The following is a 23216-nucleotide window of genomic DNA, read 5'->3' on the forward strand; positions in this document are numbered from 1 at the left end:
GCCGCCTTTCACACACATATTACACATATTACTCCCCCACCACACACACAGGCAGGGAGGACCCCAGTTATTGCGCCGGGGGCTCGTTTGACCTCCTGCAGCCCGTCAAATAAGGAGACCGAGGCGCGGAGCCGCCCGCCACCTCCAGGGCCGCCTCCCTCAGCGGCGCCGCCCCTCCCCCGCCGCGCTCCCCTCAGGCGGGCGCGAGGCGCCTGCGCGGGGCGGTGCGCCCGGCGCCGCCGCCATTTTGGTGCTCGGATCCGTGAGGGGAGGGAACGGGACGGCACCGAGCGCCGGGACACCGAGCCCCCTCCCAGCGCCCCGCTGCCGGCCGGCCGAGCCCTCCCTCCTTCCCTTCCCTTCTCCCGGCCGCTGTCGCAGCCGGCCGGCCGCCCTCGCCGCTTTATCCCTCGCCGGCCGCCGCTGCTCTTCGCCACCCGCCCGCCCGGGCCCGCCGCAGGCCTGAGGGAGAGGCGGGAAGGATGCCCCGCACGCCCCGCCGCTGAGGGAGACTCGGGGGCCCTGACCGCCGGCTCCGGCCGGCCCCAGCCCAGCCGCTCCTCGGGGCTTCCTCCTGCCGCATCGCTGCCCTCCTTTCCCCCCCGGGCTTCCTCGCTGCTGGGCCGGCCGCTCGCCTCTTCCTCCTAGCCCCCAGCCCCGCTCCGCCTGCCGGGCCTCCCCGCCCGGCCCTTCCCTTCGCCGGCTCTCCTCCTCCTCCTCCTGCCGGGCCTTCGGGCTCGCCGCCTTCCTCCCTCTCGCCCTCAGCCTTCCCCGGCCGGAGCCATGTCCTCCGCCGCCCGTTTCGATTCGTCGGACCGCTCCAGCTGGTACGTGGGCCCGGTGTCCCGGGCGGAGGCGCAGACGCGGTTGCAGGGGCAGCGGCACGGCATGTTCCTGGTGCGGGACTCGTCCACCTGCCCCGGGGACTACGTGCTCTCGGTGTCCGAGAACTCGCGGGTTTCCCACTACATCATTAACTCCCTGCCCAACCGCCGCTTTAAGATCGGCGACCAGGAGTTCGACCACCTGCCCGCCCTGCTGGAGTTCTACAAGATCCACTACCTGGACACCACCACCCTCATCGAGCCTGCGCCCAGGTGAGTGCCACCCTCCCGTCGCCACTCCCACCGCCAGCTCTGCTCCTGGCGCTGCGAGGCGGGGGGCTCAGCCCCAGCACCCTAAGGCTGGAGGTAGGGCCGTGCTGCATGCAGCAAGGAAGCCTTTCTTTCTGGCCCTCCCCAGGAACCCTTCCTAATAACCGTCCTCAGCGCTCTGGAGCACGATGACCAACATAGGTTGTTCTTTTGGTCATCGTTGTCCAGATGGTGCGTGGGGCCTGGCCTTGCATTGCATGTAGATGGATGCTAAGGTAGTGTGTGTACATCCCTGTCGCTGCCTGTAATTGCCTTGCGAGAGGGCGTGGTCTTGCTTTGTATCAACCTTCTGGTATTGTCCTGCTCCCAGGAAGGTTGAGAAGCTGGTTCAGAAATCTTCCTTTTGGTGATTGAAGTACAGCCTCTGAGCTTAACTTGCTCTCTGGCCCTGCATCCACAATGACACACCTTTGTGATTAGACTGCTTCACCCTGTTAACTGAGTTTTAATGCATTCTAGGACAGCATTTCCCAAGCTTCTAGAGTGACATTTCCCCCAAAAAATGTAAAAACATGCATCTCGGTTTGGTTATGGCACTCTTTGTATCTGCATATACTACACTGGGAAATGCTTTTCTAGGAGGATGGGAAAATATGACTTGACTATGAGATCATTCTTTGTCCTGAGCCCAACAGGGGACATACCTGCAGCTTGCATCACTAAACAGCTTATTGATAAGTCTAGAACATATTTCTTTCATCTTTGGGGCTTCCTGAATAGAACAAAATGAAAATAAAAGCTAGAAAAATAACATGGAAAATAAAAATTGGTTTACTTCTAAATTCTGCGGTTTAAGATTTTTTTTTCAGATTGACAAGTTATTTGGTGGAAAAATAACTTTGAGTTTTATAACCACACTTTAATCTTGGCATAGTCCAGTTCTTAATAACTGTCAGTAACTTGTCAAAGGTTGACAGTAAGTTGTCAAACTGAATTTTGACCACACATGATCAAAAGTCTTCCTGTAAAGCTCTCAGGTGGTGGGTGGGGGGAATGTGACAAAGCACCAGCTTCAAGAACTCATAAAGCTGTTGAGACATCTTCAGGGTAGTGGCTGTGCGGAGGCTAAAGAAGTGAATAGGTGAAAAATTCACTCACCTTTCACAGGTGCAGGAACACTTAACTGGAGCTGCCCAGGGTTTTGTGCATGTTTAAACTTCAGGATGGTTTGGATGAAAAAAGTCAAATCTACAGCAATTTTTATGCTTACCTCTGTTCTCGTTAACCTGCATACTGCTGTGCCTCTCTGACAGTAAAAGCTTCTTCTCAGTTATGTATGGCAATGACTTCCTGAGCTTTATCAAGACGCTTAAACTTAGCTGATGCCACTTGCTCTCTTGGTGTTTGTATAGAATCTTGCATGAAGTATTTCGTGAATGTTTTCATGACATCATGAACACGCCACCTCATTTTCAAGGTTTGATTCCGTACAGCCATTGGTTGTTCTCTCAGCATACAGGGACAGATGGAACCCCAAGCATACAGCGAACTCACATGCTTTTATATTTATATAGATATATATAAAACTCCAAATGGGGTTGACTAGATGTTTTTCCTTCTAGCATAAATTTTGTTCTAAACTTCTTGAAAAATCAATGACATGGTTGGTGGTTTGAATTTCTGTTTAAAAGAAACATCCTGACGCAAGAGGGAGAATGAGGGGTAGCATTCCCAGATTATTATTTTTAAATTAATGGACTAGATTTAGAATAGGGGTGGACAGGCACTTGTGTCAGAGCTGTTATTGCTAGCTGTCATTTTTCTTTAAAAGTTGGCATTTTCAGAGGAGCATCACAGGTAACAATAAGATTAGGGAGCTTATTCCATATTACTTTCCAAAAAGGAAAATAAAGTATTGTCTCATAAAAACACAGAATCTGCCTTTCTTTTCTTAAACAAAGCAGTTTTCAGTATTAACAAGACTGAGTGTCCCCAAAACCCTACCTATAAACAGCAGCTTTCTGGTACAAAGATGCTCTACTGCCTATAGAATCAGAAAGATTTGAGATTATCATATCCTCCTCTTACTTTTCTCTTTTTCCACTATGCTCCCTCAAGTCTGGCACTCAGAGTTTCTGAATTCTTGAGGAAAGTGGATGCTGAGGTTAAAAACGTGAATGCAAAGAACTGAAGAGGATTAGTTAGCTCTCTGAGAGCCCTTCCCCTCCTCACCCCAAGACACCCAAATCTTTTTCATTTAAGTATCATGGCCTCTTGTCACTTAAGCTATAGAAATCATTTTAATCTACCCTAACATCTTCAAAACGATCCAAAAAAGAAAAAGTAAACCAATAGATAAGATTTTGCATTATTTCTCCCAATTTTTGCATCCCCGATAGTTTTTTATTGGATTTCTGGGGAAAATAAGATGGGTACTTAGGTAATTGCTTGAGAGTATGAGTTAAACTTGTTAAACGTTTCCCAGTGTTACCAAGCTAATAGTTTTGTTATAAAGGTGAACGTAGGTAGTTCTCTTTCATTTGGTGGTCCTAGTGTAAAAGTGGTGGTTGGCTTTGTTACTGGAAATACAGAACAATAGCTATGGGATAGCTATTGATAATACTGACTTTTTTAAACTTAGGTATCCAAGTCCACCAACAGGATCTGGATCTGCCCCTATGTCCACTGCAGAAGAAAATTTGGAATATGTTCGGACTCTGTATGACTTTCCTGGCAATGATGCTGAGGATCTTCCATTTAAAAAGGGTGAAATACTGGCAATCGTAGAGAAGCCAGAAGAACAGTGGTGGAGTGCCAGAAACAAGGATGGTCGGATTGGGATGATTCCTGTTCCTTATGTAGAAAAGCTAGTCAGATCTCATGGGAAGCATGGAAACAGGAATTCCAACAGCTACGGTATTCCAGAACCTGCCCATGCTTATGCTCAGCCTCAGACCACAAGTCCCCTTCCCTCGGTATCCAGTACACCGGGAGCAGTGATCAATCCTCTGCCGTCAACACAGAATGGACCAGTCTATGCCAAAGCTATCCAGAAGAGAGTACCCTGTGCTTATGACAAGACTGCACTGGCACTAGAGGTAAGTTTCTTTTCCTTTCAAGTCTGACACTTGTTCAATGGTTTTGTAGAATAAGAAACAAAAAATTGTTAGTGGCAAAGTTGGTGTAAATGACTTCATATGGAGTCTGCTCAGCTGTGTCGAGGGACTGAGAAGTTCTGTTAGGTTCTAAAGGAAGATTACAAGAATTGCTTCATCTATACCACTTCCTTTGAGAAAAGTGACTAAGTTATGTCAGAACCTATACTTAATTTACTGTTTTCTTGCCTCTGCAACAGTGAAAATACGCTCAAGGGTAGTAGAATGTATACATCCTACTGTGGGAGTAAGTGCTAGGGGGGATGACCTGCTTCTCCACCTTACCTTGGGGAAGGAAAGGGGTGTTTAATTGTTGCAGTGTTCCAGGTTGAGAACTGGCAGTAGCGTCCTTCAGAGAAAGGTAAGGATTGTTTATGAACAGATTTTTACTTATTTTTTGATCCTCAGCTGTAGCATGAAGTACGCTAGTGTTGAGAGCTTGTGTCTGGGCACATCAGAAATACAAAGAAGCAGAAGAGTCTTCTGAAGGACTCTAGATTTTTTTTGAAAATTGGAATTTGAGAAATGGTCTTAAGACCTAGAAGGGGAGGGGAAGGGTGCGTTTATTTATAAGATGAAAGACTGTAGTGTAGCCTCTAACCTTGTGTTGAGCTTCTAATAAGTTCCTGTGCTTGCCAAAACACTTTTTTTTTCTATTAGGGACGTCTTAAAGGTTTTAGAGCTTTATTCTTTAAATGGTAAAGAATTCATGTTACAATTGTAATTAAATTGGCATAAATGATGGAATGGAAGTTTTTGAAACTATATGTAGGATACAGACACTCTTACTCCCATGCTTTGACTATACTGAAAGTTAGTTAACTCATGCTTCAGAAATGTCTCACCTGGAAGCAGTGCTATTGGTGGTTGTTCTGAGTGATGAAATTTGAATGTGGTAAAATACTTCAAGGAGCAAATGCAAGGAAACAAGCAAAGGAAGCAACAGCGTTTTAGCAAGTAAAATAGTGGTTTTAAAAATACTTTTGAACTTCGCCTGTTGCCCTTGCCCTGTTAGTTTGCAAGTTGAGGCTGTTAGCTATAGCTGATACTTAGACTAAGGTTTTATGAATAATTGGAAGTCGCTAATAAAAGTTACCTTAAGGCTTTTTCCTCTTGTAAAATTTCTACAAGTGATTACTCTCAGAGGGTTAGAAATTAAATATGTATCACTGGATTTTTTTTGAGTCTTAGGAAAACTAGTTGCTTGCTATTCATGAACAAGGTGTGAAAATTATCATAGGAAGAAATGTAAATTCACTGCCAGCTGTACCGTACAGAAGATCGCTTGCCTTGCTCTGTTTTCAGAAGTGTGAATAGTTTTGGCAGCAATTGATGCTGTTGTTATCAGTGTGTCGTGGAATTACTTCAGGGAGCTTGCTTTGCTGCAGGGTAGCAGAACTGTGTGGAAGGATGGCTCTCAAATAGATTTTTCTGATTTGCTGTTTAGTGATCTAGTTAATTTTAGCTGCCAGAATGTAGTGGTAGGATTAATTCTGTGACCAACATATAGGTCAGAGTTCTTTGGAACCTTCAAGTTGCTGAAATTCTGTTTGAAATATTCTTCTGTTCCACTGATCTCCAATTGCTTATGGCTTCGTGTCTTTGCATCTCCCACCCCTGGTATATTTTGTCTTCCTATGGAGTCTATTTTTTCACAGGTTCACCTTAGTCACACTGTGGCTTCTCAAGAGGTTTCAGAAGTAGAATTCTGGGAATTGATCTACATTTTCATTAAAATTGGTGGTTACAGCTTCTCCTTCCATGCACAGGGAACATTAACAACCTCATTATAGCAACATTTTTGTCATGTGTTCTATCCTTAAAGAAAATTCCAGATTCTTTTCATTATCTTCCTTCAGCTTGCCTAACACCTGCTGGGCTCTGATGTATTAATCCCAACCTTGTCAGGGCTTTGCTTCTCACTAAATAATCTGAACCATTTGAGGTCATAGTTCAACATTCTTAGAAATAATAGGGTTCATTTAGACTAGAAGCTTCTCTTTGGTAAGAGCACGGAAGGTAGCTAATGGTAGGGAAAGGATGGGTTATGAGGGCGTTTGGGGGAAGAAAGCTAATGGTGTTCTTTCAGAGTAATAGTATTGTACAGTGTTGTGCCTCAGTATGACCTCTCAATCATGGTTCAGCTTGTACTGATAATTGTTCCTATAATTGTACAGCTACTGATTGTGTGTAATCTCATTTAAACTGATAAAAGTAAGAAAGCAAAATACCTGCTTGCTGGCTGGAGCTTTATGTGATCAGCACACAGACACTACTTACAAGAACCAGAACACCATCAGGAGTAAATACAGCTATTGAGTGGTAACCTGCTCAGCTTCTTTTAAGTGGAGGGATGCCATTTTGCAAGGTTCAGCTTGAAAATGGGACAAACTGTCTGCTTTCAGGTCCAGTTTGTCTGTTGCACGCTATTGTTTACCTAAGCTGTCAGAGAAGATAAATATTCATAGACTGTTACTGAGAAGAAACCTGGTTTTAAGGAAGGTAATTACATTTTTCATGTGAGAAATGTTTTTTTTTAAACTTGTAAAATGAATATTCTCTTGAAAATCCTTGTCAAGATCTAGTTGGTTGGATAATGATGGAGTACTTAACTTTGAAGTAGTATTTAAAGCATGACAGTTTAAGGGCAAGAAAGTTTGAGAGTGTCTGCAATAGATTTCCTGTAAGGATACTAGGTAGGTAGCATGGCATTTGGTACAACTTGGACCTAACTGGGCTAAAATTGTTCAGCATCCATATTTATATTCCTGGAGTGACTAACATCGAAATGGGGATTTGGTCCTGTTGCATTATATGCTCTACTTTTATTCTCTAAGATAAAACATCAGTAATCTGCTTTACAAGCTAAAATACCAATTTTAGATATTGCTGTCATCCCCAAACGTACAGTTACTGTGCATATAGTTTTGTGCATCCCACTGCAGCAGTGAACAATTAGTAAAGCCTACGATAAGTTTATTGTATGTGAAAGATTAACACATGACTGTGGTCAGTTCTATTAATTACATAGGCCGTTCACATTTAATGCTTTTTAGCGGGATGATTGTCTGCAGTTTCTCACTGCAACTTTACTGATTTTGATTACTACTGTGTGTAGTGTTTTCAAGAATACTGCACGCACGCACACACACACACACAAAAGCATCAGCCCAGGTCTGTTCCTCTAGTTGTGTGCTTTCAGCCAAGAGGCAGTTTCCTTCCTTTCTGGTGCTCTAGAGGAAGAAATACGAAGGACAGGGATGCAGTGTCCTGCGTTTATGGGAACTAGAACTCTACGTTACGGGACTATGTACTGCGCCTCTTCACCCCTGATTTTCCGTGGGAAAATGAGGAGGACAGCCCTGCGTTCAAAGGTTACACAAACCAGCACCGCACGGTGATGCAGGGACTGTTTGCTCTGTCACTAAGGTACAGAACAGCAAAGTCTACCTTAGAGTTTCTCATCATTTATAACTTGGAGTTCTTCAGCCAGCCTGCTAATGAAGCCTCATCTGAAACCAGCCTATGCAGTGCCCAGAAGCCTAAGACCTGCTGCATTTTACCTTAAAAAGGAGTTTATCTGTTGGTATTTGGACTTTTTGCTTGGATCCAAGGAAGATGATTAATTGCTAATAGCTACACAACAGAGTTCTTCGTGCCTAGCCTGGTCAGTAGGTAAACTAATGGTAGGTAATTCCCTTAAAAACTGGTGAGCTGTTTGAAGGTTGGCTCAGGTTGTGAACTACAAATTCCTTTATCAAATGGTGTGGAATGACTTAAGGATGTTTTAAATACACCATGTGTTTAAATAATGGTTCTTAAATATACTGCAAGCATTGTAGTAAGTGTCATAAACCACTTTGAAGTCAGTGGTAGTCCTAGAGTTCACATCCAAATCTGACATGACAGTGTTAGGGAATCTTAAGGTTTTATATATATATACAGAGCTTCGTTATATTTTTATAGCTTTTTTTTTTTATCATAGTGATTTTTTTCCCCAAACCTGTGCCAACATTATAGTGTGAAGTAGCTTATCGGTGTGTGGCATATCAAGCACATAGATGTATCCATGTGCTATCAGGGAGTTAATGTTTCACTGAGATGTTTTGGTGAAATAAATACCTGTTCCTCACAGTTATATAACTGACATAATGTGTCTCTTGAGCTCGTTGCAATTAGGTTATAGTTAACTTTCTTCTCTTTAAAGTTGAGACAAGTAGGGCAAGATGTGCTAGTAGCAGAACTTTCTTAATTAGGAAATTAGGTTGCTATTTTCACTAGACAACAAGTGTTATGCTTCTCTTAAGTCAGGGAAATTCACTATTGCTGTTTTAAACATTAAAATGCATCTAACTGACAAGATAAATATTTGGCTTTAACTACACAAGTATAGGTTCTAGGTTTTAAGTGTTGATCACAGAGCTTTAGCTTGGAGAACCATTGAATTGAAAGTGATGTTGGTGGCAGGATTTCTGTATCTGCTGATACACACAAACTTTTCAGTATGCTATCTTTGAAAATGCAACTGCCAATTACATTGGACGCTGTGTGCGTTCTTAGCCTTTGGGGCTTCCTTTTCCAGTCAGAATTCTTTATCGTTCCCATCAGGACAACAGTCAGTGCCTCGCAATTTAACACATGTTTACCCTCAGAACTGTTTGCAGAGTTTATTTTCAGATGAAACTGAAAGCAATGGGGATAATCTAGACGAGTTCCTGTGCTAAAATGAGTTTTAGTGTGGCTAAAGAGTGACTGACTGTTCATGGGAGTTCTGAGCTCTCCGGATTCTGGACTGTTGTGACAGCATGCTTAGCAGATGGGGACAGGCTATCACAATTCAATGAAAACTGCTCTTTGTTGTGGTGCTCTAAGCCCAGCTCTGGCTCTACTTGAGGTACACGCTGCAGCATTCTTTCTAGGTGAGGCTAGGTTAACTGCATCTGGGGTTTCAGCACTTCTGCACTGCCCTTCGACCTGCTCTCACATCTCAGGAACGATCAAAGGTCTTTCCTCAGGTCAGAATGACTTGAGGCATCAGCTGTTATTGTTCTGGCACGCAGCATCAAGATCAGGGCAATAAAGGTGTGCTATCAGCCATTTGGTTTCTAGAATCTTCTAATACTTAGAGCACCGGCTCCTTCAAAGTATCGATTCGTTCTCCTTGGTATACAACTGAATTCTGCTTCTTTTGTTTAGTTTTATACATTTTGGGGGACAGTGGGATATCAAGTGATTTCTTTGATGGAATATGTCTAAAACATGCTGAATTAATGGGCTACGTGACTCAAATGGCATGCAGGAACCTTGTGCAGTGTATGAATCAGCTTCAAGTGGAAGACAGGTACAGAGGAGTCTGGAGTGAATGAAGTAACCTTTCTGACTGGCATGTTCCACAACTCACATTTCCCTGGGGCTTTGAATTCGTGCTGTAACAGGGACGTAATGAAAGGATGCTATCTAAAATACGCTTTGATTTTATCGTTTGGGTGGAACCAAATGGCTGCATTTCAGAAATATTACTCACTTCAGTAGGTGCTACTTCCATCTAGTGATGCTGGCATGCTTTGCAAGTGAGTTATTTGTCTGAGAGATGCTGAGACTAAGGAAGCATTAGCCTAATTTATAGATAAGGGCCCATGAGCTGTCCAGAATCATACAGGAAGTTTGTGGCAGAAATGACAATAGAACCAGGACTCCTGACTCTGTCCTGTGCCTAATCATAAGACAATCCTTCTGACTAGCCCAAAATATTCTCTGAAAACAATAGCATGTTAAATAACTTTAGTAGGAGATCACACCTCAGCTGACAGGCTTTAAAGAGACTTTACCAAATACTGCTTGCAGTTAGTACTTGGGAGGGATGCCCATAGAGACTACTTGACCAGATTCTAGAGATGCTCTCAAAAAGAGTCTTTATGAAATCCAAGAATGATTTTATCATGACATCAAGATTCCTTCCCCAAAAATCTTGTTTCAGCATGCTGTTTCATTTAATTTTCTCAAGGGACTGTATTTTGTGTAAATAATACAGCATGAGGGGATATTCGGCAGCTTTCCTTTGGGAAAAAAAGAGATCTGTTTATTGCAAATCACTCTACTATTCAAGTCCTTGGTATATTTTTTTTTTTATGTTTTTTGCGAACCTTTTCTCACCTACCACTCTTTAACAGCTGCTACTGATTTGTAGCAACTTTACCTGCCCAGCAGTGTAAAGAACACTTTGCATTGTTAGACTGCACTGGTTTTTTTGCAAGGTGATACTTAAATTGCCATTTTCTATCATTTTTTGCTCAACTAAACTAAGACTCCCAACCTGTTCAAGCTGTAGAAATCAGAGTCAAACTGAAGTATGTTTTCCTAGAGCTTCTGAATTAATTTTGGATTGATCTCTACAGCATGTGTCCGGAATTAAGTTGTCAGACAAAAAAAAAAAGTCCACGTGTTTGATTCTGTGTACTACTGATTCCCCTCCCCATCCCAGGAATAAGATTAGTGTGTTTCCAAATAGATTGTTTGCGTGGTGTGGGGTAAATGCAGTTTCCTGCTGGGTTTTAACTGTTGTGTCAGATGTGCCTTCATGATTTCGAGTCTAAAACCTGGAACTTGAATCTGTCTTCAAGGGTTATTTTAAATCTAGCAGTGCAACACTGACTATTTATAGATGTTATCAGCCTTTTCCTAAAGAGACTTTTGTTAGGTTCCTGTTTAAATCATCTTGTTACTATTTAAAGCTTTCTCTAGACTTTCCATTTAACGAGAAGTCAGACAAATTGTGCTTTTTATCAAAAACACAAAGCGTGCTGCAGTAGTCCACCAAGAGAAGAAAGCCAGTCAAATTAATGCTATCTGTGTGTGCTAAATGACCTGGGCAATGTCTAACTACTCAGTAGGACATGTTGGCTTCATGTTTGAATTTATGAGCAGCATGCATAAAGTTGACAGTTTAAGAGACTCTCAATTATATCCCAAAACTGTGTGGGGATCAGAGGACTTTCTCCTCTCTTGAAAGCACAGGATTAAAGTTGTCTCAAGTGCGAGTCTTGAATTTCCGGATGGGAAAGGGGAGGGGGAAAGCGCTAAGTAATGAGAAAAGCAGGGTGAGGGAGGATTTGGGTGGGAACAGAACAACACATTTTGAGTTAATGTCCAATTCTAATACACGTCAAGCTTAAATATCTGGAAAGAGTTTCAATGTTTGAGACATCTTATTTTAAGAGATGTAACACTGAGTGACTGCCAAAGAGTTCGTGGTTGTGTCTTAAACTTTGCTCAAGGTTTCTGAATATTTCAGAGTGGTTGTCAAAAATATCTATTGAAGTAATGGTAACTGCTTTAAACAGGCTTTGGATCACCTGGTGATGCGTTTCCTGCAAGATATTTTGTGGACTCGGCTTTTTTCCTTTTTGGAAAACTAAAAAAAATTTTATCTGAAACGTTTTAATCTAAGGTCCTTTGCCAAGGCCCTTGAACTATCTGCATCAGCTGTAAATGTTAATGCTATTTAGATAGTGTGGACAAGTTGTTATATATACACACCGTGTCAAGAATAAAATCTAATTTTTCCTTCAAGACCAAAGCTAGTTTCCTTTGGATTTTGCAGAAGTAGTTTGGTAATCTGAAACCCAGCTACAAATTGCTTGGACCTCATTTGGGGAGGAAGCTTATGAACTGCTGGCCGTTAGTCATAGGCAGGTTCTACCTTTTTTGTGAAGTTAGTTATGAGCTGCTAATGTCACTTTTCTAATATTTACTATAGTTACCACATAGATGCAATTAAGTAAACAGGAAGGGAGGTGTAGTTCAAGAGCTGCTGCAACAGGCCACGGCTTCAGCTATTCTGAAGTGTTTGAGGGAGAAATGACTGTTTAGTCAGTCTCAAAAGCTGGTTGTCATGTTGAGTATTTTGCTTTGTAAATTATCCTAATTCAGGTTAAATACAGACACTGAACAGTGGTAAAGTATAATTTGGGCGGATTTTTTGTTTTGCTTTATCATAGCTTTTCTCTTCTTTCACCACCAAATAGAAGAGACAGTTATGATAGGAAAGGCCTGACATGTTGTTCCTGTTCCAAATTCTTTGATGGGAAGTGGAGGTGAAAGCACCAGATAAAGCTACTATCTGCATATCTAATGCTTATTAAAAACATTTGAGAAGTGTATCATTGTTTTAGAAAACTACACAAGTTTCTTAGGCTGTGGTAGTCAGAAGTAGAACTTCACGTAGTGGTTTCTCTGTCACAGGAATCGTTCTTTGAAAAGCTAAGTTTTCTTTGAAATAAGCATGTTAATGCTAAACCCAGTGAGGGCTGTGCTATTTTGAATGGGGTTTGCATCTCATTATTTATGGTAGCTTTAGTGATGTCAGTTTACATCTAAGCTAAATATATGGCTGCATGAAGTAAGCTTTCCTACAGGAAAAGGCGTGGTTCAGTAATTTATTGAAATACGTAAGTATCCCATTAGTTAAAGTTTTCAAAGCAAATGCAGACATCACATTTAGGAATGGTGTCTGTGTTTTAGTTGAGTAAAACTAACTTTTCTTTCCTTTTGAAGCTTATATCAATTTTCTTTTAAGTGATGGGATTGTATTTATTGTTCTTCATTAGATTTGTATCTGAGGTAAGATTCTTATGTGTGATTTTTTTTATATTTTTTTTTAATTCTGCAGGTCGGAGATATTGTGAAGGTTACAAGGATGAATATAAACGGTCAGTGGGAAGGAGAAGTCAACGGTCGGAAAGGGCTTTTCCCCTTCACACATGTCAAAATATTTGACCCTCAAAACCCAGATGAGAATGAATGATTCCCTTTACCCAACTTACACTGCTGCTTCATTTTCCTGGCTATCATTAGCATTGTTTGAGGTGGAATGACTAAATGGCACGTTGCTAGCATTGCCCATTTTCCAGCTTGCTGCAGTTTGACAGTTCTTTTAATATACATTTGGAATACATACAACCCAAGTCACTGCCTGACCTTCATGCCGTAGTTGCATCAACCAGAATTTGGTTTCATTTTTAAAACTGTATTGGGCTGTAAGCTGGAGAAGACTGAACCGCAAGGTGTGTGGCAGACAAGTATGGGAGGAAAACCTTTCTTAAGACTTCCACGGGCTTGTTCTGGCCTGCTTAGTAGGAAGAGCCCTAACCTTAGATCAAACATGCAACTCGTGTTACTGTCCAACAAAAAGCAACAACAAAAATGCAATTTTAGGACTGAAGAAGACATAGTTTTAAGTGAACCTGTCCTAAGGTAGTACATTTACGATGATGGTCTCTTTAAAGGACAATAATTGAAGCTATGTATTCTAAGCAGTTGTATTAGTAACTGCTCGTTTCTGTTAACTTTTGAGCTTGTTGTTGACCTTCTTGAAACAGTGTGTGTTAAATACAGATAACCATTGATTGAGCTGCATTGAAGCTGAGGCATTTATTTATAAGGAAATTTAGGAGGGGTTAATACTCGTAACTCATTTTTGACATACTTAACGCATTTCTGTTGATTTTGCGAGCACTAACTATAGTAAGTGAGCTTTAAAGGGAAACACTTTGGCCTGGTCTATGTACAGCTCCTCTGCTGTGCTGAAAGTCTGGTTTACTGCCACAGCAGTGCTTGTCACCAAGCTGTTACTTGGTAGACAGAAGAGTCAGTTCACCACAGCGTGGAGAAGTACAAAAGGACCAGGACAGAAGAACCTGGTAAATACTGATGGAATCCTCTTATTTAAGCATAAACCTTTTATACCTATTTCTCTGCAGGTTCCCTTATCACTCCAGAGTTCCCTAGCTAAGCCAGCCCCACCTCGCTTAAGACTCCTTAAACACAGTACCTTTTTTCCAGGGTGTCTCCGCGTTGCTGTGCTTCTCTTCCAGAACTGTGTTCTTCTTCATTTTGGGCCTTTTTTTTCTCCCCATCACTCCCTTGTATCACAGATCCTCTGCATGCTACAATTTTTACCCCCTCCAAATGAGTTGGCTCTGGCTTATACATGCCCCAGATCCCTCCTACTCCCAGCACCCTCCAGAAAATGGTGAATTGGAGTCAGCTGCCTGGGTTCCCTGTCAGATAAGTGAATGCTCAGGCTGGAGGAGGCCACAAAGTCTTTTATCAGTATAGTTTTTTCCCCTTTTCTGTACATAAGCTGTACTGTTGTACCTAAAGTAGGGATCTACATGGCTGTAGCTATGTAAGTATAATTAATGCCATGCAGGGTAAGTCCTTAGCCCATTTACAGGATATGAAAGCTTAGGTACAGTGCTGTCTTCTACCTTCCTCTTTAAATGTGTTTTCTAGGTGAACTGGAATGCTCTTTTAAAAATAACGCCAAATTAACAGAGTAACATGTCTGCAAAGACTGTAACTATGAAACCTCCCTTTTCAGACAGCCTGCATAAAGAAAAATGCCTGCTGCAGAAAGCCAGGAATATCTGACAGGAAAACAGCAGTGCTACAATACATTCATTTTTCAACTTGTGAAGGCTGTCAGTTGTAGCAAAATGAGAAACTTCAGACACCTGCAGAACTGTACCACTTCTTACAAGTGTTAAATTATATGGAAGTTGTCATCTTAAGTTCCAGCATGTTTTCTTGTTGATTTGTGTCACTTTTTCCTAGTAAAAGAACGTTGTTCTCACTCCTGTGAAGGTGCTGTGAGACCCTTAAATGGAAGGCACTGAAGAAATGCGAAAATGGCATTTACAACAAGAGATGTAAAATGCTGTGGTTTTCTTTTTAAGAAACTCGGTTCATCTGTTAGTTATTTTCTGTAGTATTAATCAGGTGGCTGACAGTCTAGAAGTTCTTGTAGAGCATTTTACTACCAAATTAACTGTGAAGTAGCGTAGCATTGACTGAAGTGTTTGGTGCTGAAAGAATTTCTTGACAATAGGCGCTGACAGGTTGTCTTGCAAAGAAAAGCTATGCAGCTCTCTTAACTAGAGGAGGTTGTGATTCTTCTGTGCCCCAACTCCACCTGAAGTTTACTACATAGATTGTACTACTGAGAGTCATCATGTGAATACAGAAACTGCACTAAACTCAGTCTGCTGCAGAGAAAGCTTATTTCAGACCTGACCTAGCTGCAGGTAGCTCTTCAGAAAACTGGTTGTAGAATTCTTCTTTTGCATGTTAAAGTCCATGAATAAATACTGTGAGATTTGAGATCTTGAACACAACTTTTAACCTGGATTTTGTCACTAAAATAAGTGTCTTGACTGATCTCCTCATTGAATAAGGTATACGCTTTGAACACAAGCATTGTTTTAGGTTCAATTATGTTCTGATACTGCAGAAAAGCAAACTATTTTCCTTCAAAACTATGCAAAATTTGTTTGCAGTGGGATCTGATGCAAAGATGAGAGTTCGTACATCTCTGTGAACCTGGTTTTGGGCCCCAGACGAACAGTATTTCTCGCGGTAGCAGCGGTATAGATTGGTGATGTTCAATGCGGTTTAAATGTAGCATACTGACCAGCCTAAGCTGATTGTAAACTCGCTTCAAAGTGTCTTTGCCATTTTACTATAAGACGAATATTTTCATATAAAGACTGCATTTGATCAGTTGGTGTTTTTCTTTGAAGGACTCTTTTGATTCTCAATCGCTTGTTGCTTGCTTACATGTGTGCTGTCTGTTGCTTTATGAAGCCTCCTGAATTCGAGTGCTAACCTATCCATGTAGATGTTCCCGGGGGGCGTCAGGTATTCGTACTATGAAGCATGAGTCTGCAAGTGACAGCTTCGATCTATGCACCATTAAAATCGTCCATGCTTTTGAACTAGCAGCCGGTTTCATCACCAGGTGCCACACTAGTTAACTATCATGAAAGGCTTACTGTTTGACTCCCTCCTGTTGTGTATGTGTGTATATAGACATTGAAGCCTCTGACCAGTCCGAAAGTTTAAACGAAAACTGTTTTAATCAGTGTCCATCACTGGATAAGCGCTAATTTAATTCATGATTGTTTACAAATTGGAAAGAATAAACAAAAGGGAATATCCTGTCTGGGCTGGGGCTCTGAAGAGCCTGAGCATTATTTTTGTAAAGGGAAATACAGCATTCTTTGTGCCATTTCATGTGCCTGTAAAGTAATTTTTTAATATTATATTAACATCCTGGGAACGAGTGGGCTGCCTTTTGTTTTCTAGTCAAGTTTTCAAGCATATTTCTCAATACCTGCATTTGAAAGTGAGACCTGCCTAAAAGACTGCCTTTTGGGACCAGTGAAAGCATTCTTGTATAGCTGTCATTTTCTGTTCTGTTAAATGAAAATGTTTTTTGAGACAAGGATACAATTATTGCAGTGGGAAAGGTGGCCTTGTATTCGAGACAGTCTTCACTGTGTAAACTTTAAAACACAATATGTAATTTAAAGACCATGAACTTCAGGCAATAATATTAAAGTGTAAGCTTTTAAAATTTATTTTGGGGATCATAGCTTGTTTTATTTTTTGTGCTATAAAATTAACAGTATTAAATGAATTATATTCTTAGAATATATGGAGTGTCTTTTCTTAAGATTAGTGCCTTTTAATTTCTTACTCCACTTTTTTCATAGAACTGGTCCCAACATCAAGCCACTGTTTTTTTTTTTTCCAGTGCCCTGTTTGTACAGTCTAAATAAAACTTGCCTCAACTTACAGTATCACTTGTTGTCTTTAGTCTTAAACCTGTGGTGATAGTGGCAGAGTATTTAGGTCCTTACTGTGTCAGTATCATGGCCTATTCCGTAGGTAAATCTGTGCCAGCTGAAGTTTTCCCGAGTCAAAGCAACAGGTAAGCAGGAGAAAATACTGATGCTGAGTGAATGACACCGTCATGCTCCATCCTTGTGCGTGTTCTCCAACTGTTCTGCTGTGCTCTGCAGGCTCAACTGAAAGATGCAGCTCCGGTAACGCCAATCGCTGTTTCCTTCCCCCTCGCACCTGACACCAGCGCTCTTCCTGTCACTACATTTAACTCTTCTTTTGTAGAGGCTTTTAAAAGTCTGTGTGGAAATTATGACCTTCTTTCACTGTGATAATTATCTTGACTGTGCCTGTAAGAACAATTTAAGCATTTGCTTTGAATTTAGCTTATTTTTTAGTAACTAAGGCCTGACGGGTGCAGGTAGGGACAAGTGAAGCCTTCTAGCCCCTGTTGAAGTTGTCACCATAAGGTGTTACAGAGCCCTGCTTTTGTAAATCAAGAACAGGAGGTCAGCTTTTTGCCTTTTTACAGTCAATCCAGATCAAAAATAGAGATTACGGTAACTTTTTAATATTTGAGATCATTCAGGTAAATCATTCACAATGTGTTGAAACTTGAAGTGAGCTTACATGAGATTAAAAAAAGCAGAACTTCAAACACGTAAATGCTGTAAGGGAGAAGTCTTAAAAGCTTGCATTGTTTCCCTGGCCTCTTCGTGGGTATGTGCTCACTGCAATGAAGGCTAGTGGGTGTGTTCTCTGCAGTACAGATTTCTACAGTGTTTTAATAAATGTTATAGCCAACTCTGTATAGTGTAGTAGCAAATACTCGTATTTGGCAAGTTACCTTTCTTCAGGAAAAAAAAAATCTCAAATACTCAAGCAAGACCAAGGAAAGTGCATACAGGCAGCCTGAGAACTGCTTCAAATTATTTTGTGTACCTTTCTAGCAAAAACTGAAAGTGCTGAGCTGCTTACTGCAGCTGCTTCTCAGGACATCATTGCCTCACTATTTATGTTGCTTCACTATTTATGTAGCAAAACCAAGGCCCCTGCTTTACCAGCAGTCTGCTTCCTACAGCCCGAATTCTGACCGCATGTGCAGAAGCAGCACCGCTCCTGGCTACAGTAAGAGGTGTGCAACGCACACAGAGGCAGTTGCTGCCCATCCTCTGAGGAAGGGGCGGGCTGCCTGCACCAGCCAGCCCAGACAGGGCCTGCCTTGGTTTTTGTTTCAGTAAAATTGGGTTTCTCTGACATTAACCTGAGATGTCCACATGCACTGTTATCGGGCAGTGGGAGACGAAGTGCTTTCAGAGCCAGAAGGCTTGGGGAGTTTAATAATACCAGTGTTCTGAACAGAAGAACTTTGCATTTGTCTCAAAATGCATCAGGTTGGTATAAATCTGCACTACATAGGGGTAAAAGGCCACAGAACTCTGCATGGCCTTGTTTTGTCGTGCGCTTAGAAATAAATGACCTCTTCCTACCACTTGAGGTGGGAGGGGGTTGCGTTACTTTGGCAATGTTATCAGAAGGGATGCATTACACAGTCTGAGTGAGCTGCAGCAACTAGGGTGCAAGGGACTGCCATTTGTCTGCATTTTAAAAGGCAGCCTGGTTCCTGGCAGCCCTCGCCCCAAGTGCCAGCAGCACCAGCTTGCCCCCAGCTCCCTCTGCCTTCCCTTCCTGCCACCAGGCTGACCCCTGGGTGGGGCCCACAGCTCTCGCTGCCTGTGCTCAGGGCTCAGGGTTTGTACCAGGAGCACCCACGCTGCAGCTGCCTCCAGCTCCAGAACAGCCAGGGTTACTCAGCAGAACATCAAAGGTAACAAGAAATGAGCAACGACTCAAACGGAGTTTAGTTGTGGCTTACCTGCATGCAGACCTTCACTTATTTAAATTTAAGCAAGTTTGGCTAGGTCAGGCCAAACAGCAGCCAGCATAAGCCCAGGTGCAAGCAAGGTGGAAGGAGCTGGTTTGTCACCTTCATTTAAATAAAAGGTTTTCTTTCTAAACCAGTACAATAGAAAACAACCCTTTAGTTTCAACCAGCTCTACGCCGGCTTGCGCTTACACGAGTAGCAAGTATGCCTAAATACACTAAAATAAAATGCTGTCACAACACATGAACAAGTTTCCTTGTAACTTTTTTTACACGGTTTACAATAACCAGTGTGATGTGCACGCAGGAAAGCTCTTCGGGACTCTGCCAACAGGGATGGCTCACCTTCGAGCAGCTGTAGTGGTTTCTGCCCCGTGTCCTCTGCCCTTTTTTGAGGGAGCGTATCAGCTGCTCTTGTAGCAGCTGTTGGACCACAAGCCACAGCTCAGTGTATTAAGGTAAAGCAGTTCCAATTTCAGGTTACCTTAATACCACGAGCTGCAAACGGTGACGGTCACTATGCAAACAGCTGAGCCCTCCTGCAGCAGGACTGTGAGTCCATGAGGGTCAGGAAGGCAGCAGGGAAAGAAACCATCACAGCTGTCCCAGAGTGAGCCTCCTGCTCTGAAATTTGAGCCCTACAAGCTTGCCTGCAAGCAGAAGTTGCATCAATTATTGTAACTTCTTAATGGGACCATTGCGTGCCCGGCCTGAATCTGGTCAGCACCGCGCTGCTCCAGCTGGACCACCCTCCGCAGCAGCAGCTGGGGACCCCAGTGCTGTGCCTCAGGCCCAGTTCTGCTTTGTGGGGTCCCCAGATGGGCACCACCTGCAGGAACCGGCAGCTGAGCTCCTGCCGCTGCCCAGCGGTGTGGTGACTGCTCACCAGAAACCCAGCGGCTCCTGGCGCTGGATGCAGCCTCACCTGTGGAAGGTGCCCCCCACGCTGTTCCTGAAGCAGGCCGGGGTGAGCGAGCGGCAGCAGGGACTTACCGCGGCGTTCTCCTCAGATAACCTTCCCAGCACCTGCTTGCTTCATTCCGGGCATTTTGTAACCAGAGCCCTCCCGGCACAAGTTATTAGTCTAGCCTGCCGCTGGCACGCCAGACAATCGGGAGCAGGGCTAAATGCAGGCTATCCGCAGGGACCCAGCTCCTGCTTTGTTCGTCCTGCCTGGTCCAACAAGGGCAGCTCAAAGTCAGCGCTGAAAAATCCATCACTTGTAATCCTGCATTTGCTCTAGAACTTAAGCACTAAAACACACGAGGAAGCGTGGATCTCAGTGACTCAACAGCCCTCTCGTATGCTGTTTCCCAGTCTGGCTCTCTAAGGAATCCCCTTCAGGCCCTGGGGCAGGAAGGGCTCTTGCTCAGATGAGGGGGCAGTGGGCACTGGTTGGGGTCTGCTTTGCAAAGATGGGGCTGGCTCAGGGAGCAGTGAGTCAGTGGCAGGGGCACTACTTGGAAAAGACAGAAGGGACTGAAAGAAGTGAACATCAGGGGCCAGATGGAAACTCTTGGCACTCCTCTTATTCCTTCTGCCCACTGCCCTGCAGCAGCCAAGCCAGGCCATGAGACCCCCAGTGTGCTCCTGACAAGAAGTGACAATCCCAGCCGGGTCCTAGAGTGCACTGTCACTGTCCCTAACTTGTCATTAAAAAAACAAAACAATACAAACTTGCCCGTTACTCATTATGGTGAAGCACCCCTGATCATTTATAAGCCTTTGTGTGCCTAGACTCCAGCCCCAGAGCTTGTTGTTTTTTTTACTATACTTTATGTTACTGTACTGATTTGATCTGAATTAGGAGGTAGTTCAAGGCAGGAGACTCTCACTGGGACTTTTATTTGCTGAATCTATTTCTGAAATGTTGGATTTTCTCTTTTTTGCCCTGATCTCGTGACCAGTGTTATCATTAATCGACTGACCTTGCAGAGGAACAGCTTTTCTCTTCCCAGGTGAGGCAGCTGACGAACAGTGGGAACTGGCTCCTCGTTGGGTACACACACAGCACACGGGGCTGGCTTCCTGCCGGGCCTCCAACCTAATGCAGGCATGGCACAGAGGCAGTGTCATTCATCTCACCAGGCCTTCTTAAGGGCAGGAAGAGCCACATCCTTCAAAGAAAGAATACCTCCTGCTGCCCCGACTACCTGCGATAGCTGTGAGTACTCAGCACTTTGGAGACCCAGCTCCAACATTAAAAAGAGAATTTCCCTGCATGAAATAACACCTGGACATGGGACACCTCAGCCTGGGGGGTTGGCCACTGAAAGGCTCAAATGAGCTCAGGTCTGGAATTAAGCTGAACAGGGTAACACCGGGCTGAGCAGCACACACAGCGTATTGGCACTGTCAGAAACTTCTGCTCGAAATCATCCCAAACCACAGGATGTCCCCAGTAGCAGTGTAAGGCTTTCTTCCAGTACTCAGTAGCAGCTCCTGCCTGTACGGGGCTGAGTAACCCACCTGCATCAGAACGGGCACTTGGCATCATTTGATTGAGGCAGAGGTAGCTGATGGGATGGAAATAGCTCTCCAACCGGTGGGACAGCACGCTGGGCTCCGAGCAAGGGTTTGTGCTGTACAACAGTGGTAGCCCACAGACCTCCACCATGGCAATTGTGTTATCAACGCTGGCCTGAATTTAAATAGATAAAAATAAAGAGATGTTAGCCTGGGAACAGAAAGCTTGCACAGTCCTTAACAGGGCAGTGAGGATGTAGGACTTCCATCCGTCAAATGTGTGGGACTCCTGCCTCCCTCACTGCGGTGGCCTGGTTTCAGCCACACGTTGCAGTCCTGCAGCCCTAAGGCAGCGTGGCACTGAAACAGCTTTGGAAAATGGAGGGGAGTGGAGGAAGGAGACGAGTACCTTGAGGAGGACAGGCGGATTAAATGCCCCTCCCTGCTGCCAAACACTCTGAGCTCTGTAGTCATCACCCAAAATAGAGCCATAGTCTGTGTCTCCTCCAAGAGACAGTCCCTGCTGCAAACATGTCAGGGCATTGCTGGGGCAACGATTTACAGCACAGGGAGCCACTTGGGGAGCTGCTGACACCGCACCCCACTGTACCTGGCTGCTTTCCCTTTCCCCCACCATTAAAGCTGCCTGTTGATGCTTGCTAGCCTGGGAACCTGACACAGGGCTCGACCCAGCAAGGAATGTAGGCAGGGTTTGGGCAGAAAGGAAGAAAGGTCCTGCGCTGACCTTGGGTGTAAATCAGAAAGCCACCACATGTGGCTATCATCTGAAGCCAGGGCCACCTGAACCCCAAGGGGGCCTTTTGGAGGAGGCTGAGCAGCTCTGAGGCAGCCCCTGCAGTAGCCTGGACCCTCCAGGACTGGCCATGCTCTCCCCTAAGCCCTGCCAGGGCTCTCTGGCTCTACCAATGCAGACTTTACACTGCAGCTGGGACCTTCCCCAGGGGACAGATGGCAGCAGCGGTGCTGGGCCACCTTTTTTGGGGCTGTTTCAGCAGGCAGGGTACTTGCCCAGAGTGCAGGAGGTGTGGATGCAGCTCCTTCCTCAGCCAGCAAATTGCCAAGCCCAAGTCTCCAGTGTGCGAGGGAATGGCCACAGCACAGCTTCCACGGCGCTGCTCCTCCTCGCCCTCTCTGGCTGCTCTGGGGTGAGGAGTCCCAGGCTGCGAGAGGTGCAGGTGCCTGAAGTGTGGATGTTTGGGGCCCCTCCAGGCCATTCAGCAGCTCTCCAGCTCCACGCAGCCTTGCTCACTCCTCCTGGACAGAGAGGCAATCAAAGTTGAGAGCACAGAGTGGGCTGGGATGGCGCAGAGCTCAGCTCCTTTGGCCCGGAGAGAGCTGGGGACCGGGTCCCAGCTGCCTGCCACAGCCACAGCATCCCCCCTGTGGGTGGGTGCTGTGCGCTGGGAGGACAGCGAGGCCCCAGAGCACTCCAGGATCGCAGCCCAGCAGCGAGGTGAGGGGCCAGCCGGGCTGGCTGGAGAAAGGAGAGTTTCAGGGATATTTGTAACAGACAGATGACACTGGTGATCCATCGAACGAGGCAGTTTGCAAAGCCTCACGGCTCCTCCATCCCTCTCACTGCTGCCAGCACAAACCCCTGCCCACGCAGGGCTGCCTGGAGCACCCAGCAGAGCCGGGGAGCTGCTCCCAGGCCGGCGCTGGGTTCAGCTCTGACAGCCTGCCGAAGCCACGCTGCCCTGGGAGCTCGCCTGCGCTTTCCAATGCGCAGACACCTCCTTCCCTGTGGAGAGCAGCACCTCCTCCTCCTCCTCCTCCTCCTCCGCTCACTCGCCTTGCTGCCAGGGTCCCTCCTGCACGCGAGCTGCCTCAGCCCCAACTTGCCCTGGGCCCCATCGCTGGCAGTGTCTGAGCAAGCCCGCTCACGTCCAACGCCCGCCGCAGACACGTCGC

General features: G+C 44.6%; 1 protein-coding gene and 1 long non-coding RNA gene across 2 annotated transcripts; one reads left to right on the forward strand and one right to left on the reverse strand.

Moving 5' to 3' along the window:
• The first annotated feature begins 232 nt into the window (after positions 1-232).
• Positions 233-16860, forward strand: CRKL (CRK like proto-oncogene, adaptor protein). The gene is made up of 3 exons (XM_082774008.1): positions 233-1097; positions 3736-4192; positions 12918-16860. The coding sequence occupies exons 1-3, from the start codon at positions 784-786 to the stop codon at positions 13050-13052; spliced, it is 906 nt and encodes a 301-aa protein (XP_082630134.1). The 5' UTR covers positions 233-783; the 3' UTR covers positions 13053-16860.
• LOC309884752 lies at positions 15445-21451 on the reverse strand. Its single transcript, XR_014318681.1, has 3 exons — positions 21288-21451; positions 20747-20862; positions 15445-17283 (listed from the first exon to the last, which is right to left on the reverse strand). It is a non-coding gene; the product is annotated as an uncharacterized lncRNA (long non-coding RNA).
• Between the last annotated feature and the right edge of the window lie 1765 nt (positions 21452-23216).

This window comes from Aythya marila, assembly GCF_965140915.1.
Source record: "Aythya marila genome assembly, chromosome: 17".
NCBI classification, from domain to species: Eukaryota; Metazoa; Chordata; class Aves; order Anseriformes; family Anatidae; genus Aythya; species Aythya marila.